This window comes from Primulina tabacum, chromosome 12 (genome assembly GCF_025594145.1).
Source record: "Primulina tabacum isolate GXHZ01 chromosome 12, ASM2559414v2, whole genome shotgun sequence".
NCBI lineage: Eukaryota > Viridiplantae > Streptophyta > Magnoliopsida > Lamiales > Gesneriaceae > Primulina > Primulina tabacum.
The window spans coordinates 4,741,343-4,764,518 of record NC_134561.1 but is presented as its reverse complement, the minus strand read 5'-3'; the positions used below and the strand labels follow the sequence as shown (position 1 = coordinate 4,764,518).

Genomic DNA, 23,176 nt, shown 5'->3' with positions numbered 1-23,176 from the left:
ATTTTGTGCATTTTTAGTAAATTGGGACATTGAGCCGGTTGCACTTTATTTCTTCCAATATTATCTCGATAGATTTCGAGGTGGCTAAGAGGTTGTTTTTGTCTATTATTTTAGTTAAAGTGGCTAACAAACTAATTTATGAGATATATGATGGTAACATAGAGAACTAATCGTCAAATAAATTCACTTAGCCGAATAGTGAAATAAAAATTGAATTATACAATATTTCATTAAATTTATTTTGTCTATTATAAGATGCCCGTGAAATCTAAACAGTTGTATTATTAGATGAGATATTGAATAAGACAAATAGTTTGATACATACATATATATATATATATATATATATATATATATATTTGAATGATATCTCATATACATATCTTAATTACGTTATCCGTGTCATTCTCAAGATTTTTAAAATACAATAATTAATTTTGTATGTCGTTCCAAAATATATGTTGGGTGCAATAATTGTCCTTGCTTGGTAGAGCGATCGAACCGTGGTGCTTGATCTGTTGTGCGATTTAAAAGATTTGAGTTGTACCATTACCACCAACTATAGTTTTTGGTAAAGCGCTTGCAATTGGTATCAGAGCAAAGGTCACAGGTTCGATTCCCATTGATTGCAAGGAGTACAATTATTGGGAAGGAGATTGTTGGGTTTAATAATTGTCCCTGCTTGGTAGAGCGATCGAACCGTTGTGCTTGAGCTGCTGTGCGGTTTAAAAGATTTGAGTTGCACCATTACTACTAGCTATAACTTTTGGTAAAGCAGCAAGCGCTCGGTCCTACAATATATAAAATATTATAAAACAAAATGTAAACTCGATAGAATAAAATTTGTTTTGTTTATGAGATTGAAACTATATCATCCGATCTCCATGATATGATGCACGCAATCATTGTTCCAAATCTTCTAAAAAAATGCGAACGAAATGACTTTCCTGAATTGCGTCAGATTAAACGATGACACAGTTCTAATATATAGTCATTTGAAAAGATTTTCAAATTTTTCTCACACTGATTGAGAAATAATTGTTAAAAATTTATTAAACTTATAGTTATATGTTGATACTAAATATATAAAAATGATATTACAAATATCACGATGTTTGAAGAAATTACAGCACCATTCATTGGTTATGTTGTTGAAGAATATATAGGTTCTACATACTTTTAGTCACAAGTAAAAATCAATCACGACTAAAAACAACATTTATTTTTATGAGTTATAGTTGATGATTGTCAAAAACTGAAAAATCATTCAACAATACAATAAATATTTGGAAAATAATATTACTGGATAAAAACAATGTAGAAAACCAAAAAACGTCCTGATAGGGAAGTAAACTACGAGCATGTCATATCCCAGATGAGGATTTTAAATAACATAATAGATGTTAAAGACGATCATATATATACTTGCTGAGTATACCAAAATGATTATATGTATATTATAACAAACTACGATAAAAAGTTGTTAAGTTATCAAAATCAACCAAGAAGTATATTGAAAAGTGTTTCATGTGGATAAGATAACTTCTCTGATTCATATACCTTCTATGATCATAATTTTTGATTTTGTGGTTTGGTTTGTTTCAATTAATAAATGCTATTAGCCATATTTTAATTCATTTAAATATTATCAAAATTTCGTACTTATATTTCCAGCAATTTAGTTGCTCACGTGCAACGCACGTGTACTTTTCTAGTATATATATACATAATTTTGATATATTGTACGTCCATCCTCATACCAACCTCGTCTAATAAATTAAATGAGTTTCATTTCGTTACGAGCGTGTGAACAATATATATATATATATATATATATATATATATATATATATATATGACAAATTGACGGCCACTAGGACGATACAATCGATATTCTAAAACATGGAACTTGATTTATTGACGAGATTATAAAAAAATACAAAATACTAGAACGATATATTATTATACTTGAATAAGAAGATAACACAACGAAAGAAGAACATCTCATCCACTTACGTTTTTGCCAGTGACAGTTGGTTCATGCTAGCATAACCCCGATCATTTATCAAAACTGTCGCATATATAAAATAGCGAAGGTTTTGTCAAACATTCTGTCGCTAATTGTGACGAAATTATTTAACCTACTATTCGTCGTAATTTTGAATTTTGAAAATCATATTCAAAATAACGACGATTTTTTCATGTCATATATATATTTCATTGTTAAGATGCATGTGAAATTATATCCTTAATGTTAGGTCTTTTAATTTATGTACTATTTAATTTTATGTTAGATATACATAGTATATATAGATCAAGGTTCTAAAAAACGTAAAACGCCCCGAAGCGCGGATGTCGAGCTCCAAGCTTTTCAAGCTTAAGCGAGATTAGCACGGGGCGTGAAAAAGCGTTTTTTATTTTTATTGTAATTGTAATTATCTCAAACCAATAAATAGATAAAATAATACATAAATATGATAAATTTAAGTCTGATGCATTAATTATCATATTTATAAAAGCATAAAAATCTCAAAATTGCAATCTTTATTTGTTTTTTCAACTAGACCACATTAAAAATGATAAATATTTGTCAAATCATTATCAGACATACTTAATCATAATTAAAATTAAAAAATAAACATCGAAATTATAAGCCTAATTTATTATTTTAAAATAAAAAGACATACCTTCAAAATAAAAAAATTTAAAAACAAATAGATTCGATTAATTGTGCTTAAACACACTTAATTAAACACATTAATTACGCTTAATTCGGTCAAACTACAGTTCAACCTCTTTTTTCCGCTTTTCTCCGAAACGGGGCGTTTTTGTCGAGCTTCAAGCTTAAGCGGAGCTTAAGCGGGCTTTTTAGAACACTGATATAGATATATGCATGTTGTTGTAGTGTATTTATTTCTGTATGAATTTAATTTAATTATTAATGTACTCAATGTATATTATTTGTAACGATTTTTTTGCCTTGTTTCCCAAATTTCTTGATTTGTAATTGCTATAAATTGTTTTTTGTTTAATTTTGCAGATCTGGTCTTCTGATTCAACCTTCTAAGTCACGCTTCAAACAATTTTTATTTCATATTGTTTGTCACGAAAATTGCGGGCGTGCCAGGCACGTGTTCGTGCCAAATTTGTGAAATAATCCGACTTCTAATCAAACGTTGCGAATCTTGATTCGATCGTTCGTTCTAATTCCCTCAAAATGGCTCCAAAAATAAGAACGTGAAGTGGCGAATATAATGAACTTAAAGGGGGAACTCATAAATAACATCAAAATTTGTTATGCCATTATAAATTCGAACAAAGTTTTTACAAGAAACTTGAATAAACATTTTGAAATCTATGGAAGACGATTGCTGGAAATAAAAATATACGACAAAGTATATGAGAGCAAAGTTGCAGAGAAGTCGCTGTAGACTTTTTGTCGATTTTTTTTTGTGTGTCCTTCCTATCTGATTATCTTTTTCCTTTTCTCACATTCCGCACAGCAATTTTCCCTTCCCCCATCACTCCACGTTCTTCCACGTTCTTTCACGTCGGGCAAAGGCAGCAACTGATACTACGTTGATTCATTGGGCCAACTGCAATTTCACTTGGGCCGAATTTTGGGCTTCTTTGATTTTTGGACATAACAATTGGCTTTCATCTGTTGGATTTGTTTTGGGCTTCTGAAATATTAGGCACAACAATTGCCCCCCGTAGCCAATTTGGCCCATGGGCCGATTTGGCTATGTTTTAGCGTGTCCTTTTTCTCTAGACCCTTGAATGAGCCCAAATAATAACTCGTTTATGGGCAGAATAAGTCTTCCTAAGATAGGATAACAGCTAAGACATCCCTTTTTTCAAAAAATTAGGATTCCCTCGCACAGTTCCCAAGCATTCCAATTTTTCTGGAGTCTTTCAAAATGAGATTAACCATTGAAATCATTTCACAATAAAAGATCCTGATTTATTTTGTTTCTCTCAACTTTCATCTCTTAAACTCCATTCCTCGATCTCCGCACCAAATCCCAAAAAATCCCACACACTCCCTTCGTTTCTTCCTTCGATCGCCTCCTTCCCCAACTCCTCGCCTACGCTGGATAACAAAAGCATCGATTTGCCTCATCATTCCACGTTCCTCGATTTCGCCCATCGCCCAAACCCCTTCGGCTTACTGGGAGCTGCGGTCTGTAATATACCGCGTGCACCACCGCCCTCCTTCTCCTCGCTTGGTTTTCTCTCATCGCCACGCCGCTCCCCAAATAGTGTAAGCTTCTCTTCACGGGTCTGTGATCCCTCCACTCGCCATCCACCGTCCGGGAAACTACAGGGAACAGGTAGATTTCCCCCTTTCATGTTTCATTATCTCGGTTGAATCGATCGGATGGTATTTTGTGTCTATTCAAATTTATGTTGGAGTATTGCTCTGTGTGGCTACGTGTTCTTGAGTGCTTTATGGGGATGACTACTGCACATTGGCAATTCCTCATTGCTCGTTAGATACGTAACTTTAGCTCACGTGATCCTTCATAACGTCGATGTATATTTCTTCGATTTTCTTGCATGTGACGTGAAGCGCCTTTCGTATTTCACCTTGTAGGGATAACCGGTGATCCTTTACTTGTGAGCGCACACTTTTCAACGCATCGAAACCAATACTCTACGCTTAGCGGCGAATTCGTTATTGGGATGTCTACTCCCGGGTATGTTTCATCTTTGTCTGGGTGTACTTTGTTAAGTATCAATTCCCGTTACTTTGAATCTTATGCCATTTGCAGACTTTCGACGATCATTGAGGGTGATTCCAACTCGGTGGAAGTCTTTGATCATACCATTGATCATTCCTATAGTCACATTCCCTTATGCACCGAGGCCACCAACATGCTATTTCCTCTATCCACCCTTGATCCAACTGCTTTATTGCTAAATCGCGCAGTCGTACCGCCCTTTGAGTTTGCAAAATTCAAATCTTTACCCCGGGGGGATGTTAACTGGAATGTTTGGGTTGAGAGGTTGAAAAAATTTGATGAGGGAATGTGGCGAAGACAGGGCCTTTACCAATTCATCCAAATGTCCACCACCGACCGTACTTTTAATCTCGACCTCATCGAAGGTGCCATTCAGCTGTGGGCGCCGTTTTGTAATTCCTTTATATTCCCCCTTGGCCCTATGTCCATCACTCTTCAGGATGTTTTGCATCTCACCGGTCTTCCCGTTCTAGGAAATGAATTTGCCAGCCTGGTGGATACCCGTGACTTACCTCAGCTCCCTGAACAGTATTGGAGTCTGTCATCTTACTCCCAGATTATTAGGTCCTGGAGCGCTCTCAAGAGGACTTCCCCTACCAGCGAGGAACGTATATCCTTTATGTGGGTATTGATATGTAAGTATCTTTTTTGTCCTTCTTCTGGTAAGCCGACCATGGAATATTTGGCCCTTGCCAGGTCCTTGAGCGCTGGAAATGTACACGGTCTTGGTGTGATGTTTTTGGGATCACTCTACCATTGGTTGAATGTTGCCGTGAATGACGTGCCCCTCTCTAGACTTAATGGGGTTATGTGGTTTCTTCAGATGTGGTTGTTCTCTTATTTTCCTGAGTTAAAATCCCCACCCGGACTTCTTTCTGAGAGGTTGTCATGGAAGGAACTCATAGCTTGCCAGAGTACTTTCACCGTTGCAGGGGTGTGTACTTTTATGCGATCTCTGCCCTTCTCTCGAGAAGTTCATCGTCCTCCTTTCCTCACAATCACCGCCGATGATAACCCGTGGATTGGGTATATGGCTACCAGTAAAGCGATAGACGTATCCTCCTTGGTTAAAAATGTGCGGACTGTCACCCTACATCCTCGTTTCCTAGTACATGCGGGGTGTCCCCACGTGATCAGAGTACCCATATTTTTGAGTTTTACAATCCAACCTTGTACCCCTCCCAGTTAGGTCTGTGTCCGACCGTGCCTTCAAACGCTTTATATCTGCCTCGCTCCCTGAATGAAATGATGAAAGCGGAGTTGTCTAAAAAAAAATTCACTTCACTCTCGTTGATCGAATTATCGGAGCAAGCAGAATATTTCAAGACCCCTGTTGTGGAGGCCCCCATTTCAGCCTCTGATGACTACCTTGCGTGGTGGACTGCAAGATACAATTGTCTTATCCCCGAGCTGGACATTTCAGGTATATTTCCTCCTGCTTTTGGTATGGTTTGCTACTCTCAGCTTTTAAAATATTATATGTTTGGATATGCAGATCCTCAAAGTCCCCGACAAGCCCTGGATCTGTCGGTTGCGAGGAATGATAGAAAAGGCAAGGAGAGGAGACCAAATCCTACCCAAGTGACTCCGTCTGCTCAAGCGACACAAGTATCTGTTCCTTCGCCGTCAAGACGGCGGACTCGATCCACCACTCATTTGTCTCGGGCAATCCAACCACTCACCTCCATTCCTTCAGCTGGCCCTGTGACAGTGGAAAACCTTGACTCCTCCTCAACCTCCAGCCCTTCCGGAGAAACCGAGTCGGATGAGCACATCCCTTTGGCCACTCCTTTGGCCTCACTCAAGCATAGGAAAGTTCTTCCCGGGGGTTATTCCGATGATGTGGCAGAGAAATCTCCCTCAGCTGGCTCCCACTTTCAGGTAACAACCATTCTACTCCCCCTTTAATTGTCAGTTATTGTTTGGGTCTCACCTTCTCTTTGGCATTATAGGATCTATCGGCACGGAGGGTGATGGTCTCTTTGGTTGAAGAGAATCAGGAATTTGACTTTAGCTTTTTAGATTCAGGGGCCTCTCCTACGGTTTCCTCCTCTAATATTCCTACTGGCTTGGAAGTAGCCACAGCCAAGGCTTCGCTGCGGCATTTTCTAAATATAAATCTTGATGCCTTAGGAACCATGGAGAGAAGCACCATTCTGTTTGCCATGTCCATCTTGCAAAGTAGCCCTGATTTTTCCTCCGCATCCCCGTTGCATGATGTACTGAATACTCTGCCATCTATGTTCTCTGCTTTTCAGGCTTCGAGCTCCACTTGTTCCGAGACATTGATTCAGGTAATAAACTTCAAGGGACAGAAAGAAAGATTGGATGGCCTACTCTCCGAGAGAAAAACCGCCTTATCCACTTTGCATCAAAAGACCGCAGAGTTTGATGCCAAGGAGGAGCTGGTGAAGAAATTAGAAACGGAGCTCGCTCAACACAAAGCCGATATGGTAACTCTTCTGCACGAGAGTGAGGTTCTAAAAGCTTCCTCCGATAAACTCAAGATCGACATTCAATGCCTGGGTGATGATTTGATAAATCAGAAACAAGCCTATCAACAATGGGAGGATAACTTGAAGGCTGCTGAACAGACTCGAGCCGAGTGCCTGTCCAAATGGGAAGAATTGCGCCAACTTGATCTTTCTTGATCTTTATGGCGATCTTATTTTAGGTTTTGGCATTTTTATGGCATTTCTGGACCATAGTGTAGTATTTTCTTGACATGTTGCACCTGCTTTTGAATTTGCCATGATTTGGCTGGTTCTTTTTTCTGTCTTGTGAATGTTGGAGAATGATTAAAATTCATTTTGTTGTGATATCTGCTGCTTGGGATTTATTTGCAGGCGTTTATATTTTTGACATATTACATTTACAAAGGAAACTCTGCCAAAATTTTTCTAAAAAACTGAACCTTTAATAATGACGCCAACACGTGCAAATCAACGCACATTCCCAATGAACGGCCAAACCACATTCTCGAATAAAGCCCGTCGACATTTCAAGACATGCACTAAATGAACTTCGCTTTGTCACCAATTTGGCCCACTAACACAACGAGCATTTTACCTAAACTAATTACAACGGACTCCATGAGCCAACATTTATTTATTTACATATGCTTCATCACTATTTACAAACAAGTTCGGCAAGGAATGGCTTAAAAGTCTATTCCTTGTATATTCACAGGAACTCCTTACGAGTTAATTATGACAGATCCAAACAAAGTGGCCATTTAGCCTACTCTGTACTGAACTCCTTCGCATCCAGCTTCATGAACCCTTCGGCTCCGACATCTCTACCCAACTACTGGGATAATAGTGCTTCAAATACTTGCCATTAATGCACCTTCTATGTGGCTCCCCATCCAGACTTGCCAACCAATATGCGTTTCCATCTAAAACTCGATGAACTTTGAATGGCGCTTCCCAGTTGGGCGACCATTTGCCGAGTTCCCTGTCTTTGGACCCAAGAGGTAGGATCACCTTCCAAACCACGTCTCCTTCTTCAAATATTTTCTTATTCACACGTTTATTGTAACTTTCTGGCCACCTTGGATTTTTGAAGCATCAAAGCATTATATGTCTGCATTCTCAGCTCATCCAAATCCTCAAGTTCCATAATCATAGCTTCCGTGTAAATCTCTGGTTCCAAATCATTCTGCTTCATCACTCTCAAAGAAGGGATCACCACTTCCATAGGCAATACTGCATCATGCCCATAAGTCAAGGTGAAAGGGCTTGTACCAGTAGCACTTCTCTTTGATGTCCGATAAGCCCATAAAGTTTCTGATAGCAGTCGGTGCCAATCTCGGGGATTATCCTCCATCATCTTTTTCAACATCTTGATCAATACTTGGTTTGAAGCTTCAGCTTGACCGTTGGACTGGGAATAATGAGGTGAAGAATTAATCAACTGGATTCCGTAATCCTCGGCAAATCCCTTCATTTCTGAACCCACGAACATAGTTCCCTATCGGTGGTGATCGATTGCGGGATTCCAAATCTGTGAATAATATGCTCCTTCACGAATGTAACAACATCTCTCTGTTCCACCTTCTTCATAGGAAGGGCTTCAACCCACTTGGTGAAGAAATCGGTAGCCACAATTATAAAGGAATGTCCTTTAGATGAAGGAGGATAAATTTTCCCTATCAAATCCATGGCCCACCCCTGAAATGGCCATGACTTTATGACGGCGTGCAATTCATCAGCTGGTATTCTCAGGATATTCCCGTGTTTTTGGCACCGTTTACATCCTCTCGAATATCTTATACAATCCTTCAGCATTGATGGCCAGTAATGGCCATGCCTGCGGATTAACCACCTCATTTTAACCCCTGACTGGTGTGCCCCACATATTCCTTCATGGACTTGCTGCATTACTCTCATGGCCTCTGGGAAACCCAAACATTGCAGCAATAAACCATCATCCCCTTTCCTGTACAGTTCATCTCCCATCAAGATATAATGTAAGATCCTCACCTTCAAACCATAATGCACCTTCTGTTCAGGATTTCTCAATGCATCTTTTATCTCATCCCTCCAATCCCCAGCGAGGTCAACATCAATATCGAAAGTATTCACTTGTATTCCTCGCTGTTGCATAGAAGGATGATTTCTTTTTTGTATCAACAAGAGTTTGTGGGTGAGCTCGGGCGACATCTTTAAACTAGAAGCAATTTGAGCCAATTCATCAGCTTCCCAATTGTCTTGCCTTGGCACATGTTGGAACGTCACATCTTCAAAATCATCAAGGAGCTGTGAAGCAGCAGTAAAGTAAGGGGCCAACGCCAAACTCGAACATTTATATTCCCCTGACATCTGCTTGAGAACCAACTGGGAATCTCCGATAATCAACACATCTTTAGCGCCCAAATCTCGTAAAAGCTCTAAGCCAATCACTAATGCTTCATATTCAGCCTGATTATTGGTGCAAGGAAAGTCTAGGTTGAATGACAAGGCAGTCTTCACTCCTGTTGGGGATGTTATCATGACTCCCACCCCTGATGCCCTCTATGTGCTGGAGCCATCAAACTTTAAAGTCTAGGGTTGATCAACATAAAATACTGGGATATCTACTGGTGCACTCCCTGCCGCATCAACCATAGGGTGGTCTGCCAGAAAATCCGCAATGGCTTGGCCTTTCACGGATTTTTGGGGGCAATAAATGAATGTGAATTCGGCCAATGCCAGCGACCATTTGCCAATTCTCCCAGTCAAGATAGGCCTGTGAAGCATGTACTTGACAAGATCTGTCTGCGAAATAACATAAACTCTTGAATGAATCAGATAATGCCTCAGTTTAGTACATGAATAATAGAACGCCAAACAAAACTTTTCTATGACTGAATATCTAACCTCCACCTCTGTTAGTGATCGACTCAGATAATAAATGATCTGCTCATGATTCTCTTGGTTATTTTATGCCAAAAGACACCCAATAGAATCCTGAGCGGCCGATATATACAATTTGAGGGGAAAACCATGTTTTGGGGGCATCAAAATAGGAGGTTTAGACAAATACTCTTTTATTTTATCAAAGGTTTCTTGGTGACATTTGTTCCATTTAAATTCCTCCGAGTCTTTCAACTTTAATAATAGAGAAAATTCACGAGTTTTACCTGCCAAGTTTGAAATAAATCTTCTTAAATAATTTACCTGACCGAGGAATCTTTGTAGCTCCTTCTTATCCTTCAGTAGCATCGCTGCCATAATGGCTTTAACCTTATCTTTGTCCACCTCTACTCCCCACTGGTGAACCAAAAACCCAAGGAAATTCCCAGCTTGTACACCGAAAGCACATTTCAAAGGATTCAACTTCAAGTTGTGCTGCCTCATCCTTATAAAACTCTTCTTAAGATGGCCAAGGTGATCTGCTGCTTTTTTTGATTTCACAACAATGTCATCAATATATACCTCTAAGCACTGACCGATCATGTCATGGAAAATGGTATTCATGGCCCTTTGGTAAGTTGCCCCCGCGTTTTTCAATCCAAATGACATAACAAGCCATTCGAACGTGCCGATCGCTCCAGGGCATCTAAAAGCTGTCTTGGATACATCCTCCTCTGCTATTTTTATTTGGTTGTATCCTGAAAATCCATCCATAAATGACATCAACTCGTTTTTTGCCACTGCATCGATTAACATATCAGCTACTGGCATGACATAAACGTCTTTCGGGGTGGCACAATTTAAATCTCTGAAATCTATGCAAACTCGAAGCTTCCCATTTTTTTTCATGACAGGGACTATGTTTGCCAGCCACTCCGTGTATCTTACTGGACGGATGAATTTTGCTTTGAGCAATTTTTCAATCTCTTCTTTTACTCTTGCTTCAATCGCCTTGGACATCCTTCTAGCCGGCTGTTGGTATGGTTTGAAACCATCTTTAATTGGTAGTCGATGTTCCACCAATTTACGGTCTATACCCGGCATATCTTCATATTCCCATGCGAAACAATCTTTGAATTCCGTGAGAAGTTTCACCATTTCCCCTTTCATCTCTTCCCCCAATAAATCACTGATGTACGTGGGTTTAGGGCATTCCACAGTTCCCATATTCAACTCTTTCAAAGGGTCCTGAGTCTCCGGCTGCCGATCTTTCATCTGAGCCGGAGCTAAGACTATGTCTTCCAACTGTAACTCTGTTTCCTCACTATTATCAAATTCATCTTCAAATATTACTTCAGTTCCGTCAATGTCCCATAATTCCTGAGATTGTACTTCAGTCACCAGCTGCTACAATGTGGCTTTCCATTCGGAAGTTGCAGCCACTTCCATCTCTTCCTTAGTGAATTTAATCATCGACCTCCTCGATAATAGGTCGAACCATGGGTCTAGGAGAGACCATGGCACTGGGTTTGAGAATTTTTTCAACTGCTTCTCTTACTTTCTTGGTGTCCATGTAGACTGCTCCTTGCTGTCCATTCACCTTGTAATCACGAATTCTGATAGGTCCGAAGGCTCCATCATAATATCTAGCCTCAACTGCGTTGGAATTAGATTCATACGGCTGCGAATCAGCCTGTACCACTTCCACTTCATCCCCTTTCCACATCAACAATAACTGGTGCATGGATGATGGTACACAATGATTGGTGTGAATCCAATCCCTTCCTATCAAAGCGTGGAAAATAGCACTGGAATTTACCACGAAAAAGGCTGACAACGAAGATCGGGACCCTACAGTGAAGTTTGCTGGCAACACTCCCAAGGTTTTTGTAGACTCCCCGGTAAAAGCTGCCACGGAGACTTCGGTAGGAATTAATTCTTCCACATTCTTCCCCAACTTCTGAAGGACTCTGTACGGCAAAATATTCACAGCAGATCCATTATCTATCAGCACTCTAGACAACGGCTTTCCATTCACATGCGCTACAATGTAGAGTGGTTTGATATGCTTAGTCATTTCATTTGTAGGTCGCTTCATCAATACTCTTTTCTCTTCATCAACAAAAACACCGACGCTTTCACTCACCATATCAAATTGAACGGATTCTGCACCATTTTGATTTCCAGTAAAGACATCGGTTTCACACGTCCTTTTGCGTTTAAACTCCTCTGGCAACATTAACGAGCCAGTGGCACACTCAAATGAAACGAGGATCTGCCCCACCTTGAAAGTAGCCTTCTTGACTGGTTCACCGTCCTCTTCTGATAACAAGTCGTCATCTTCCTCACCATAATCTTCAGTGGACCTCCTTCCAAATTTTTTCTTCTCTTTACCTGGTTCCTCCATCTTCAACCTGCGCTCAGCAGCTTTTTCCCTCAACAAACGTCGCTTTTGGGTCCGAGAAAGAGGTTTTGGAAACTTTGGATGTTCTACTCGCCTCCACACGCCGTCGGGAACTGCTCTAGGAGGAACAACAAAGCGGGACTTCCTCTCATATTTTTTATCAGTATCCAGAAAGGATGGCCTCTGTCTTGTCTTCTGAAATAACTGCCGGTCAGCTCTCCTCTCGCCATTCATCGACCAAGGAGGTGGGCCCCTTCTGAGGTACTGGTTCCCTGGCCTTTTGGCCATGGATTCCCTGTCATACCTCATATTCCTCCCAGTATAATGCAGACCGCCTCCACTGTAATAGTGATCTTTTTCATGAACAGCTTCTGTCTTCTTCTCCTTGACCTCAAATATCATTTTTCGAGGCACCCAACACTTCTTTATGGTAAATCTTGGTTTGATGGACCTGTTCCCGTACCCGTTCCTTCTCCTCTCATTGATCAAGAAACGCAAGTCAGTACTGCCCATGTTCACATTGGCTACCGGGGGAAAAGGATCTTCATCCACTATCATCGCTTCCTTTTTCTCGGGAAATTTCAGGACTCCCTTGTTGATTCTTTCCTGCAAGACATTCTTGAACGCCCAACAAGCATTAGTATTATGGTTGAAGGAATTGTGATACTTGCAGTAATCTCTTCCTTTCAACTCCTCCTTCATGGGTAGCTTGTGATCTGGGGGGAATGTTATGAACTTTTCCTTCACTAAGTGATCGAAGATTTCCTCCGTCTTTGATGCATCGAAAGTATAAGGAGTTTGCACCGGAGGAATGTTTTTCTTGGAAAGTTCTTCACTCTTGCGCTTCAATAAAGGGACAGTGCGTGATCTGGAATTTGCTACTTCTGCCAGTGCAACTTCCTCCACTTCCTGAAAATAAGAGCCCACTGTAGACTTTCTTTTATGACTCTCTTCTCGTAACAATTCCTCATACTCTGACACTTTGGCAGCAAGTTCATAAAAATCACGGAATTCCATCCCTTGGAACTTCTTTCTAAGTTCAAAATCGAGTCCTCGCTGTGCCATCTTCACGTATTCTGATTCAGGGAGGAAAACTCGGCATCTGCTTCTCACCTTCTTGAACTTACAAATGAAATCATTGGCAGATTCCCCCGGTTTTTGGACCACCCTTGACAATTCCGCTATACTAATCTCAGGTACTGTCCGGAAGAATTGTGTATGGAATTGACGTTCCATATCGTGCCAAGTCATAATAGAGTTTCGAGGTAGTGTTGCATACCATGTGAAAGCAGTACTGGTCAGGGAATTGGGGAACAAACGTAACTTGTAATTAGAAAAGTTCTCCAAATTTGCCAATTCCCCACACTGAATTGTAAACCTGGCCACATGTTCCACGCTGGATTGACCGTCTTCCCCGGAATATAACGTGAAGTCTGGAATGCGGTATCCTTTTGGATAAGGGTTGTCACGATCCACAACATCAGGATACGGTTGATGGAATTCTGGTCGGTTGATTGACCTCACTCCTGGGCCATACAATTCTTGAATCACATCACGTACCATCTCAAAATCCAACGTTGGAGTTTGTCTTAACTGGTGAGGAGGATAGATTGCCCCCCGAGTGTTATTCCCCAAACCTGGCGCTGAATATCCACGCATTCCCCCATCAACATACATCCCTGGATGTAAGTTAGGAGACGTCACAGAGAACACGTTACCAGCCATTTGTTTATTGTTGCTGCAGTTTTGGAATTTCAACCCCAGCTCCTCATCCCTTTTGTGCGGATGAGTGTATCTCCCTTCCCTGGCAGATTCAAGAATTCGTGATTCCCCCAAGCGGCGACTTTCACCTGCCTGAGAAACTCCTGATCCTTGGCCTTGATCTTTCAGCAGCTTGACGCCATTCTCTTGAAGTTTATCACTCTCTGGTATAACCACTTCGCCTTTTGCAGACTTTCTCCATTCTTTCATTTCTGCCACAAATTCCATCATGAGTAGCGAAAGTTTGAGTCATTTCCTTGAGATCGCTGCGGATATTTTTCTCCATGGCCAACATGAAGTTCGGCGAAGAACCATCACCACCAGAAACAGCAATTCCTTCCTTCATAGTCTTTTCCTCGAATTGGTGTACGAGCCTTTCAACCGTTCTTCCTTCTGCATCAGTTTCCTGAAACTCTTCTTGTGAGCGATGACCTTTCCCCAGTGATGGAGGAATTCCTTCACTCTTCTCAGTACGCTTTGGAGGCATTGTGTCCCACCGGGCGTGCCAACTTGTTTGTCACGAAAATTGCGGGCGTGCCAGGCACGTGTTCGTGCCAAATTTGTGAAATAATCCGACTTCTAATCAAACGTTGTGAATCTCGATTCGATCATTCGTTCTAATTCCCTCAAAATGGCTCCAAAAATAAGAACGTGAAGTGGCGAATATAATAAACTTAAAGGGGGAACTCATAAACAACATCAACATTTGTTATGCCGTTATAAATTCGAACAAAGTTTTTACAAGAAACTTGAATAAACATTTTGAAATCTATGGAAGACGATTGCTGGAAATAAAAATATACGACAAAGTATATGAGAGCAAAGTTGCAGAGAAGTCGCTGTAGACTTTTTGTCGATTTTTTTTTTGTGTCCTTCCTATCTGATTATCTTTTTCTTTTTCTCACATTCCGCACAGCAGTTTTCCCTTCCCCCATCAATCCACGTTCTTTCACGTCGGGCAAAGGCAGCAACTGATACTACGTTTGATTCATTGGGCCAACTGCAATTCCACTTGGGCCGAATTTTGGGCTTCTTTGATTTTTGGACATAACAATTGGCTTTCATCTGTTGTATTTGTTTTGGGCTTCTGAAATATTAGGCACAACACATATATATGTTCATAAATATATATGTGCATATGTTTTGGAAATATATAAATACATATATGTATTAGAGATATATATATGTAGTATAAAATCTTTATAATTGTGTTAGATGTATATAAATATGACATTAACTATTTATACTGCGTGTACAATATATATATATATATATATTATTTTTAAGCTGCATGTGAAATTATATCCTTAATGTTAGGTCTTTTAATTTATGTGCTGTTTAATTTTATGTTAGATATACATAGTATACATAGATATATGCATGTGTTGTAGTGTATTTATTTCTGTATGAATTTAATTTACTTGTTAGTAATAATTATTAATGTACTCAATGTATATTATTTGTAACGATTTTTTTGCCTTTTTTTCTCAAATTTCTTGATTTGTAATTGCTATAAATTGTTTTTTAGTTTAACTTTGCAGATCTTGTAAGGCCCGAGATATTACCATTTTAATCCGAGATTATTTAATTTATGAATTTTGGAATGTTGAATTAGATTCCATGGTTTTTGTAATTAATTAGGATTGAAATGGAATTAAAAAGAGTTATTGAGGACCAAATTGCAAATAGTTAAGACTTCAGGGGCTAAAGTGCAATTATGGGAAGTGAATATGACACTTGTCTTTGCCATGTTTGCTGGAGATATATAAGATTCATTTCCTTCATTGTATATCAGCAAGAACCGAGGAAAAGCTACAGAGATTTGTCAAAATCCTTCGTACAATAGATTGGTGATTTTACGAGATTCGGTTATCTGATTTTCAATCCGGACACAGTTTTGTACTCCTCTCGCTACGAGCTACAACTGGACGTAAGTTTTATTGAGTTCTGCTATCATGTGAAAATATGATGTTGTAGGAATTTGATATGATTCATATATGGTGTTTTGGATATGTTAAACATCGTAGAATCGAAGTCAGATCGAAGAACAGATTGATTATGGAATTGTTATGAATTTCTGATTATATGGACTGAAAACCGGACATATTTAGATTATTGATTGATTACAGATTGTATCGGATATGGGTTATGATTTGTAATTTATATTTGTTGATATGGTATTTACGGGGATATTGAGATTGTGTCGTTATGCCGATGATTTGAATTAAATTCAGATTAATCAGATTCAGTGGTAAATTGAGAATGGAATATTGATATTATGATTCTCGATATATCGTTTCAGATTTACAGAGACAGTCTTGAGTTCAGAACTGATATTGTTTCAGATCGGGACTACAAACGAAAGGTATAAGTCAATGTGGTACCGGGAGAACGACTCGAGTATGATATACTTGAGTTTCCCTAAATCACATACTTATTGTTATTATATGCATTGATTTGATTATTATATGTTGTTCTATTGATTTATAGGAAGCATGTAAAAGATGAGTATTAGACGAGTGATCTTATGACAGAAGTGCCTGATAGTGGTGGGATCGCCACGGGCACATTGCACGATGTCACAAGATAGTGTGTTGGCGATTGTGCCACAGTCTGTGACGGATAGGTCAAGACATTGGATGTTTGGTTATATCGACGTGGATAGAATCGAAGTTTCTTCTATTACTGTTGGTCGATATAGGAATGCCAACGTCTGGAAACCGGGATCCCTAGACTAGGATTGAGTCTAGTCTGAGAAGTGGAGTCACGAGTCGGATTGACATCATCATATTGATTTTATTTCCAGATTTTGATATATATATAGCTGATATCTGTTGCATGCTTTGTATTGATTATATGATTGCATGTTCGTTGATTTATACTGGGATTATATTCTCACCGGAATTATCCGGCTGTTGTCGTGTCTGTATGTGTGCATGGCAACAGGTGGGGCATGATCAGGGTCGAGGAGATGAGGAGAGATCGTGATAAAGTGGAGACTACGGACTTTATTGTAGATAGGGTTTGAACACTTGATATTTAGCTGTTAAACCTTAGTTTGTATTGAATGTATGTTGTACACGACTTGTACCTTATTTATACTGATATGTATAATAGATGAATTCCATTACGTTCCGTATTTAATACTGTATTTTAAAAAAAAAATTAGACCCTGGTTATTATAGTTGATTAATTTGTCCCAATGATGATTAAGAACATGATTAGCGTCCGGGTCCCCACAACAGGTGGTATCAGAGCGATAGATCCTTTAGACTGGAATAGAAGCTAGTGAGCGGGGTAGATTGAGTTTTCTTTCTTGCTTTTGATTGCTAGCATGTTTTACTGATTTCAATATTACATGTTTACTGAATTATCTGATTTGATATGGTAACCTGTATATTGAAAATGAATCAGAACCAATTCTTGATCAGAGGTAAGATGATCAGAAAGGGACTGAAACATATTTGTTTTATTGGATTGCTAACCCTTTTGATAATCAGATATGCCTCCCAGACAAATCCCAGAACAAGGTGGTACCTCAAATCCTCCGATGGATGTCACAGCAACTCCAATGGAAACATTGCTGAAGAGATTTCAGTCTTTCCATCCATCGACTCTGAAAGGTACTGAGACTTCAGTGGATTGTGAGAGTTGGCTAGATGACATAGAGATGTTGTTTGATTCATTGGACTATACAGACGAGTGGAGAGTGAAACTGATAGGGCACCAGTTGCATGAAGTTGCAAAGAACTGGTGGATTACAACGAAGAGGGCATTGGAGCATAGAGGTACGCCTATTACCTGGAATATCTTCAAAACCGAATTCTATCAGAGATTCTTCCCTGTGTCATAAAGAAAGGATAAAGGTGCTGAGTTTGCGAATCTGAGACAAGGGCAGTTGAACATTGAGGAATATGTGTCTAAATTCTCTACACTACTGAGATTTGCTCCACATGTGGCCGAGAATGAAGAAGCGGTGGCTGATCAGTTCATCAATGGCTTGAATCCGGAGATATTTACATTGGTGAACACTGGACGACCAAACAACTTTGCTGACGCCCTGAACAGAGCAAAGGGAGCAGAAGTGGGTCTGATGAGACAGAGAGGAGCTTCATATGTTGCCCCAGCACCGATACCACAGCAACCCCCTCCCAGATTCGAGAGTGGTAACAGCAGTGGTGGAAAGAAGGACTATCCGAAAGCCAGAGGAAGACAATTTAAGAAGTCTGGCAGCAATTCTTCCAGTTCCAGTGGCTCGAGACAGACTGGTCAGAGCCAAAGTTATACAGGACCATATTGCATCACTTGTGGAGGGAAGCATTCCACAGAACAGTGCCGAGGAGTGTTTGGCTCTTGTCGTATATGTCGACAGCAGGGACATTTTGCCAGAGTATGTCCCCAGAGAGGTGCACAGGGATCCCAGGCAGCAGAGTCATCTGGATCAGTGGCTCAGACCGGGAGACGACCATCTGCTGTCCATTCTTTCCAGCCAGCACCGTCTACCCAGTCACAGCAGAGGAAGCCAGACAGTGAGCCAGCCTCCGAGACAGCAGGCCAGAGTTTTTTCTTTGACTGAGGAGCAGGCACAGGATGCACCTGATGATGTCGTTGTAGGTAACTGTTCTATTTTTGGTTACCCTGCTTATGTATTGATTGATACTGGTGCATCACATACATTTATTTCTGAGAGATTTCCATTGATGCATGCATTACCTGTTGAGTCCCTATCTACTGTAGTATATGTTTCTTCTCCTTTGGGAAAAGATCTTGTATCAGTGACTTTTGTTAGATCTTGTATACTACGATATGACGGGCATGAGGTTGACTTAGACTGTATTGTGCTTGGGTTGTCTGATTTTGACTGTATTATCGGAATTGATATGTTGACCAAGTACAGAGCTACAGTTGATTGTTTCCACAAGATTGTGAGATTCAGACCTGAGATGGCTGAGGAGTGGAAATTTTACGATAAGGGTTCTCGAGCCAAAATTCCTTTGATATCCGTATTATCTATGACTCGATTACTGCAGAAAGGAGCGGAAGGATTCCTTGTCTATTCAGTTGATTTACTGAAGTTGAGTCCATCATTGGCGGACTTGCCAGTGGTGTGTGAGTTTGCTGATGTCTTCCCAGACGAGATTCCTGGATTGCCTCCGATTCGAGAGATAGACTTCAGCATTGAGTTGATGCCAGGTACAGTTCCGATTTCTAGAGCTCCGTACAGAATGGCACCGATTGAACTGAAAGAGTTGAAGGATCAATTTGAGGATTTATTGGCCAAGGGATACATCCGACCGAGTGTATCTCCTTGGGGTGCTCCCGTGTTGTTTGTGAGGAAGAAAGACGGTTCAATGAGACTCTGCATTGATTACCGGCAACTGAACAAAGCAACGGTAAAGAATAAATATCCATTGCCCCGTATAGATGATTTGTTTGACCAGTTGCAGGGTTCTTCTATTTATTCCAAGATCGATCTGAGATCTGGATATCATCAGCTGAGAGTCAGGGATTCTGATATCTCGAAGACAGCGTTCAGAACCAGGTATGGACACTATGAGTTTATTGTCATGCCGTTTGGTTTGACCAACGCTCCAGCTGTGTTTTTGGGTCTGATGAACCGTGTATTTCAGAAATATCTCGATGATTTCGTGATCATTTTTATTGATGATATTTTGATTTATTCGAATAATATGATTGAGCATGCTGAGCATTTAAGAACTGTATTGAGAATTTTGAGGGCTGAGAAACTATATGTTAAACTGTCGAAATGTGAGTTCTGGTTGAGACATGTAGTATTTCTGGGGCATATTATATCCGGAGACGGTATATCAGTGGATCCCAGTAAGGTTGAGGCAGTGATTTCTTGGCCGAGACCGACATCAGTGCCCGAAATTCGCAGTTTTATGGATTTGGCCGGATATTACCGTCGGTTTATTAAAGATTTCTCGAGCATTGCCAAACCGATTACTCAGTTAACTCAGAAGAATGCTCCGTTTGTGTGGTCAGAAGACTGTGAGTCCAGTTTTCTGGAATTGAAGAAAAGATTGACCAGTGCACCGATACTGACTATCCCCTCAGGTACTGGTGGATTTGTTGTTTATTCTGACGCTTCTCACAGAGATTTGGGTTGTGTGTTGATGCAGCGAGGGCATGTGATTGCTTATGCCTCGAGACAGCTGAAGCCACACGAGACTCGCTACCCAATTCATGATCTTGAATTGGCAGCCATTGTATTTGCTTTGAAGATATGGCGACACTACCTCTACGGTGAGAAATTTGAAATTTATTCTGATCACAAAAGTTTGAAATATCTGTTTGCACAATCAGAACTGAATATGAGACAGCGAAGATGGCTGGATTTACTGAAAGACTTTGATTGTGAAATCAAATATTATCCGGGGAAGTCCAATGCAGCAGCTGATGCATTGAGTCGAAAGGTATGTGCTTTATCCTTATCGACAATAGGTGTTTCACATTTGATTGAAGACTGCTGTTTGTCTGGATTGGTATTTGAGACAGATTGTAGACCGTTGAGATTATATGCTATTCAAGCTGAACCAGAGCTGATTTTGAATATTAAAGCGGCTCAGAAAGTTGATCAGAAAGTTCAGAAATCGATTGAGATGGTCAGATCAGGTCATCAATCAGAGTTTCGGGTACGTGAGAATGTACTGTATGTGAATAAACGTCTTGTTGTGCCGAATGTTTCAGAGTTGAAACAGCAGATATTGACTGAAGCGCACAGCAGTCGATTCAGTATCCATCCTGGTGGCAGAAAGATGTATAATTATTTGAAAGGACAGTTTTGGTGGAAACAAATGAAGACTGACATTGCCGAATTTGTTTCCAGATGTCTGAATTGCCAACAGGTGAAAGCTGAAAGAAAGAAACCAGGAGGATTGTTACAGAGTTTGTCCATTCCTGAGTGGAAATGGGATCACATTTCCATGGATTTTGTGACACAGTTACCACGTTCCTCCCGAGGTTGTGATGCGATTTGGGTCGTGATTGATCGATTGACCAAATCAGCATGCTTTATTCCATACAAAATGACGTACCGATATGACCAGATGGCCGATATTTATGTCCGAGAAGTGGTTAGATTGCACGGAGTGCCGAAATCGATTGTTTCAGACCGTGATCCTCGGTTTACTTCGCACTTCTGGCAGAGTTTGCAGCAAGCTCTAGGTACGAAGTTACATCTGAGTACCGCATATCATCCACAGACTGACGGACAGTCAGAGCGGACGATTCAGACATTGGAAGATATGCTGAGAGCTGTAGTGCTTGATTTTAGCGCTACTTGGCAAGATGCATTGCCGCTTTGTGAATTTTCGTACAACAATAGCTATCAAACGAGTATTGAGATGGCACCATTTGAAGCGTTGTACGGAAAGAAGTGTCGATCCCCTTTGTATTGGGATGATATCTCTGAGGTTCCTGAGATTGGACCTGACATGATCAGAGATATGACGGAAAAAGTAAAGCTGATTCAGAAAAGAATGAAGGCAGCTCAGGACAGACAAGTCAAATATGCTAATATTCGACGTAGACCGTTGGTATTTGAGGCAGGAAACAGAGTATTTTTGAAGATTTCACCTTTCAGAGGAGTTGTCAGATTTGGCAAGAAAGGGAAGTTGTCTCCACGATACGTTGGTCCATATGAAATTCTCGAGAAGATAGGAGATCGTGCCTATCGACTCGCCTTACCGCCTTCATGTATCTATGCTGCGGAAGTATCTCCCCGATGATTCCCATATTATTCAGCCAGACGAGACCGAGCTGGATGAAACATTGAGTTATGTCGAGAAACCGATTCGGATTATCGATCGTAAAGAAAAACAGCTCAGAACGAAGACTATTCCTCTTGTGAAAGTGCAATGGACTCGTCATGGCACTGAAGAAGCTACTTGGGAGACTGAATCAGATATGAGACAGAATTACCAGAGTTATTTCACTGATGTGAGTCTTGTATTTTAGCTTCTGTTATATCTTGTTATCTGATATGATTTGACTGCCTACGATTTCGAGGACGAAATCATGTCTCAGAGGGGAGAATTGTAAGGCCCTAGATATTACCATTTTAATCCGAGATTATTTAATTTATGAATTTTGGAATGTTGAATTAGATTCCATGGTTTTTGAAATTAATTAGGATTGAAATGGAATTTAAAAAGAGTTATTGAGGACCAAATTGCAAAAAGTTAAGACTTCAGGGGCTAAAGTGCAATTATGGGAAGTGAATATGATACTTGTCTTTACCATGTTTGCTGGAGATATATAAGATTCATTTCCTTCATTGTATATCAGCAAGAACCGAGGAAAAGCTACAGAGATTTGTCAAAATCCTTTGTACAATAGATTGGTGATTTTACGAGATTCGGTTATCCGATTTTCAATCCGGACACAGTTCTGTACTCCTCTCGCTACGAGCTACAACTGGACGTAAGTTTTATTGAGTTCTGCTATCATTTGAAAATATGATGTTGTGGGAATTTGATATGATTCATATATGGTGTTTTGGATATGTTAAACATCGTAGAATCGAAGTCAGATCGAAGAACAGATTGATTATGGAATTGTTATGAATTTCTGATTATATGGACTGAAAACCGGACAGATTTAGATTATTGATTGATTACAGATTGTATCGGATATGGGTTATGATTTGTAATTGATATTTGTTGATATGGTATTTACGGGGATATTGAGATTGTGTCGTTATGCCGATGATTTGAATTAAATTCAGATTAATCAGATTCAGTGGTAAATTGAGAATGGAATATTGATATTATGATTCTCGATATATCGTTTCAGATTTACAGAGACAGTCTTGAGTTCAGAACTGATATTGTTTCAGACCGGGACTACAAACGAAAGGTATAAGTCAATGTGGTACCGGGAGAACGACTCGAGTATGATATACTTGA

General features: G+C 40.0%; 1 protein-coding gene across 1 annotated transcript; it reads left to right on the top strand.

The window, feature by feature from the left end:
• The first annotated feature begins 5,469 nt into the window (after positions 1–5,469).
• On the top strand, positions 5,470–7,532 carry LOC142521051 (uncharacterized). The gene is made up of 2 exons (XM_075624230.1): positions 5,470–6,626; positions 6,698–7,532. The coding sequence occupies exons 1-2, from the start codon at positions 5,991–5,993 to the stop codon at positions 7,394–7,396; spliced, it is 1,335 nt and encodes a 444-aa protein (XP_075480345.1). The 5' UTR covers positions 5,470–5,990; the 3' UTR covers positions 7,397–7,532.
• The last annotated feature ends 15,644 nt before the right edge of the window (positions 7,533–23,176 follow it).

Excerpts from the sequence above, each read along its gene's own strand:
- LOC142521051 (XM_075624230.1), top strand. The coding sequence starts at position 5,991 with ATGATGAAAGCGGAGTTGTCTAAAAAAAAATTCACTTCACTCTCGTTG. Across the intron at positions 6,627-6,697 it reads CAGCTGGCTCCCACTTTCAG|GATCTATCGGCACGGAGGGT; the intron begins GTAACAACCATT and ends TTGGCATTATAG.